The following is a 2,828-nucleotide window of genomic DNA, read 5'->3' on the forward strand; positions in this document are numbered from 1 at the left end:
TACACCTTCCCCTCCATGGCTTCGTTATCTGCCTGCCCTCTGCTGACTTCTCCTGTGTTGGAGAACGACTCGGTCTCATACAGGCCAGGTGTGAACACACACAGAGTGACTGAAAACCTCACCTAGTTCCATCCATGTGCATGCTATCGCCAGTGGAAAGATGAGCAAATGTATGGGTTATACTAGCGTGTATAGTTGTTTTCATCAAGTCCGTGGTGTAGGGAAAGCCCATTGCCTTAAGCACTTGCACAAAAATCGATTTCCTGAAGAAGGAAAAAGTGCAAACGTCAAATTCACACGCAGGGAATGCCGACCTACTTCACTCACCAAAGGTGATGACTACAGCCGGTGGCTCTCCTATGAACAGTGCCTTTCAGGAATACGTAATTGTGACTGCAGAGTTCTCTTCTGATTATTCTCACGTGCTGTTACGATTAGCCAAATTGGGCCAATTAACAATATGGAGTGAATGGAGCAGACCGTTAACCAGAAGACTTTGGTGCTTACATTTAGATGTCAGAATAGAAACTAAGCACTGTGTCGGGCACTTGGGTGGGACTCGAGTGTCCCAATGAGCAGCTGTTGCAGAGGCTTTTCCACCTGCACACACTGTGCTTGCAGGACCCCAGTGCTGTCACTTCCCAGTCCTCTAAACTTCCCATGGCCACGTGGCTAACCCTGTAAGAGGTTCAGATCACCTCAGAGTGTATTGGAATTTCAAGAATTCGTTTCAGATAGCTCTTACATCATTGAAAAAGCTGGGGGAAAAAGGTCCCCTCCTTCTTTAAACACAAAATCGTTTTAATCACTCCTGTTTATTGAGTGCTATGGACCAGGCGGAGAGGCCGGGAGGGGAGGGGGAAAGGTCTGTTTGACTCCAAAGTCCCTGCCCTTAAGCACTCTACAGGCAGCCCAGCCTGTAGAACAATAGGCTTAGAAGACCCATCACTCGTGTCCACTCTCGAGCCATACCGGCTCCTGCAGAGAGCTCCGGCAGGCAGTTCATGACGGTGCCGAGGGACACACACACAACCGCTGCAGGTCTGGAGGTGATTTCCGTGTGCTGAATCTCAGGACTGCCAGCAGGCACGCGATTGCTGTTGTCTCCTAGAGGTGAATGCCCCTTTATGACCCGGCTGCCTGTTTCGCCCTAGTCTAAAATCCATGCCGCACGAAGTCTGAGCGAGATCGCCATTGACCTGACTGAGACGGGCACGCTGAAGACCTCGAAGCTGGCCAACATGGGGAGCAAAGGGAAGATCATCAGCGGCAGCAGCGGGAGTCTCCTGTCATCAGGTAAGCGAGGCCTGGGGTTTGGGGGCTCTGGCGGCTACCGTCCTGAGACCGTGGAGGAAGTTCCTGCAAAGCGTGGCTTCAACCTGAGGGTGTCGCCTGTGAGGGCGGGGGAAGGGCACTCGCCGAGGAAGCAGCTTGGCAGCCTCTTCAGGAGCTGGCTCTGGTTTTGAGACCAAGGATTCGGGCCAAATGGGAATCTGAGAAAAGTGCCGAAGTATCCAAGGGGTGGGGGGTGATAAAAAGACTGCGGTGGAGCCACTGAGCGTGGGAGGGATTGTTGGTCATGCAGGTGTCTTAGAGCACCCTCTAGAGCCTTCTAAATGCTGACAGCTGACTGTCAGGAATGTCAGCTACAAGGAGGGCAGGTGGGGTTCACTTGTGTGTCCGTTAGAGGAGAACTGTGCTGAGGCAGGCCTGAAGGTCAGGGTCGTGGCACTGAGCGACACTATATTCCGTGAACTTCTTGGGACTTGAAAAAGTCCAGGAGACTCTTGGTTGTTTGGAAAGCAGAGACTTGTTGTCACAGAGTGTGGTAGAGCCATTAAGCGCCTTTTCAAACTGAGAGTCCAGGGCTGTGAATCTGCCGTCTGTTTCCGTGGGCCCTGGGCGAGTCATTTTGCCATTAGATGTTGGGAGGGACAGAAAAACCTCTGAGGTTTCGATCCGGCTGACTTCAGGAGAAGGGAATCTGTTGGCTGACGTGACAGGAAGAGAAGCAGGTTTGAGGAGGGCAAGGACAGAGAGGGAGGCGGTCATTGTTTGGAAATGTTAGCGAAAAGTATCCCTGATGCAGGTCACTCCCCAGGCCACATGGTCAAAGCCTGATTGTTCTTGGGGACAGCGTGCCCTTGCCTCTGAGCCATGAAAATACAGCAAGAGGTCTTTGCCCTACATCATCTTGCAGAGTCATTTCTATAACTATGTCTAGTGGCTGCACACACAACAAAGTGAAATAAAGGAAAAGAGGTAGGAGACGGGGAGAAGCTGAAAGCTGTCTAGTTAGCTCTGGGCTGGTGGAGTGCCATCAGAGAGCAGGGAAAAGTGTAGCTCTGAAGAACAGGGAAGAGGGTGTGTGCCCTTCCTGGACTGGGATGCCAACTTCCTGTGGGGCTGATGTGCTTTAGCTCAGGGCCCCTCATTGCACAGGCCTTTCTGAAGCCCTGGGAAGGCTCCAGCCATGTGTTACCATGGCCATATGTCCCCATGGCCATGTGTCCTTGTCAAATCTGCGAACGTTATACATTTTGCATTCTTTTTCTTAAATAGAGCCACCAACATTACATAAGCTTCAGGCCCCACAAAACCTGAGCCAGGTCACCATTGGGTCCACCGTAAACCCCTCCCTGTCTCAGAGTCTTCAAAATGTTTTCATCAGTACCGTAGGCCAAAGGATCATTATTTCTGAGGCCTGGAGGTTTTCAGGGAAAACTTAGAGAATGCTGTCTTCTTTTATCAACGAGAATGCCATTCCTAGCCCAAGCCCCTGCCTCAGATTACAGCCACTCCCAATCTCCTGCTGAATGGAAAATGGC

At 51.4% G+C, this 2,828-nt stretch overlaps 1 protein-coding gene across 1 annotated transcript in view; it reads left to right on the forward strand.

The window, feature by feature from the left end:
• FRMD4A (FERM domain containing 4A) overlaps positions 1–2,828 on the forward strand; it is a 327,824-nt gene that overhangs the window by 258,344 nt on the left and 66,652 nt on the right. Inside the window, exon 19 of the mRNA XM_019663415.1 lies at positions 1,155–1,296. Within this exon, the coding sequence (XP_019518960.1) occupies positions 1,155–1,296 (142 nt within the window). The remainder of the gene's footprint in view (positions 1–1,154; positions 1,297–2,828) is intronic.

The sequence above is a fragment of the Hipposideros armiger genome, unplaced genomic scaffold (assembly GCF_001890085.2).
Source record: "Hipposideros armiger isolate ML-2016 unplaced genomic scaffold, ASM189008v1 scaffold_390, whole genome shotgun sequence".
In the NCBI taxonomy this organism is placed as follows: domain Eukaryota; kingdom Metazoa; phylum Chordata; class Mammalia; order Chiroptera; family Hipposideridae; genus Hipposideros; species Hipposideros armiger.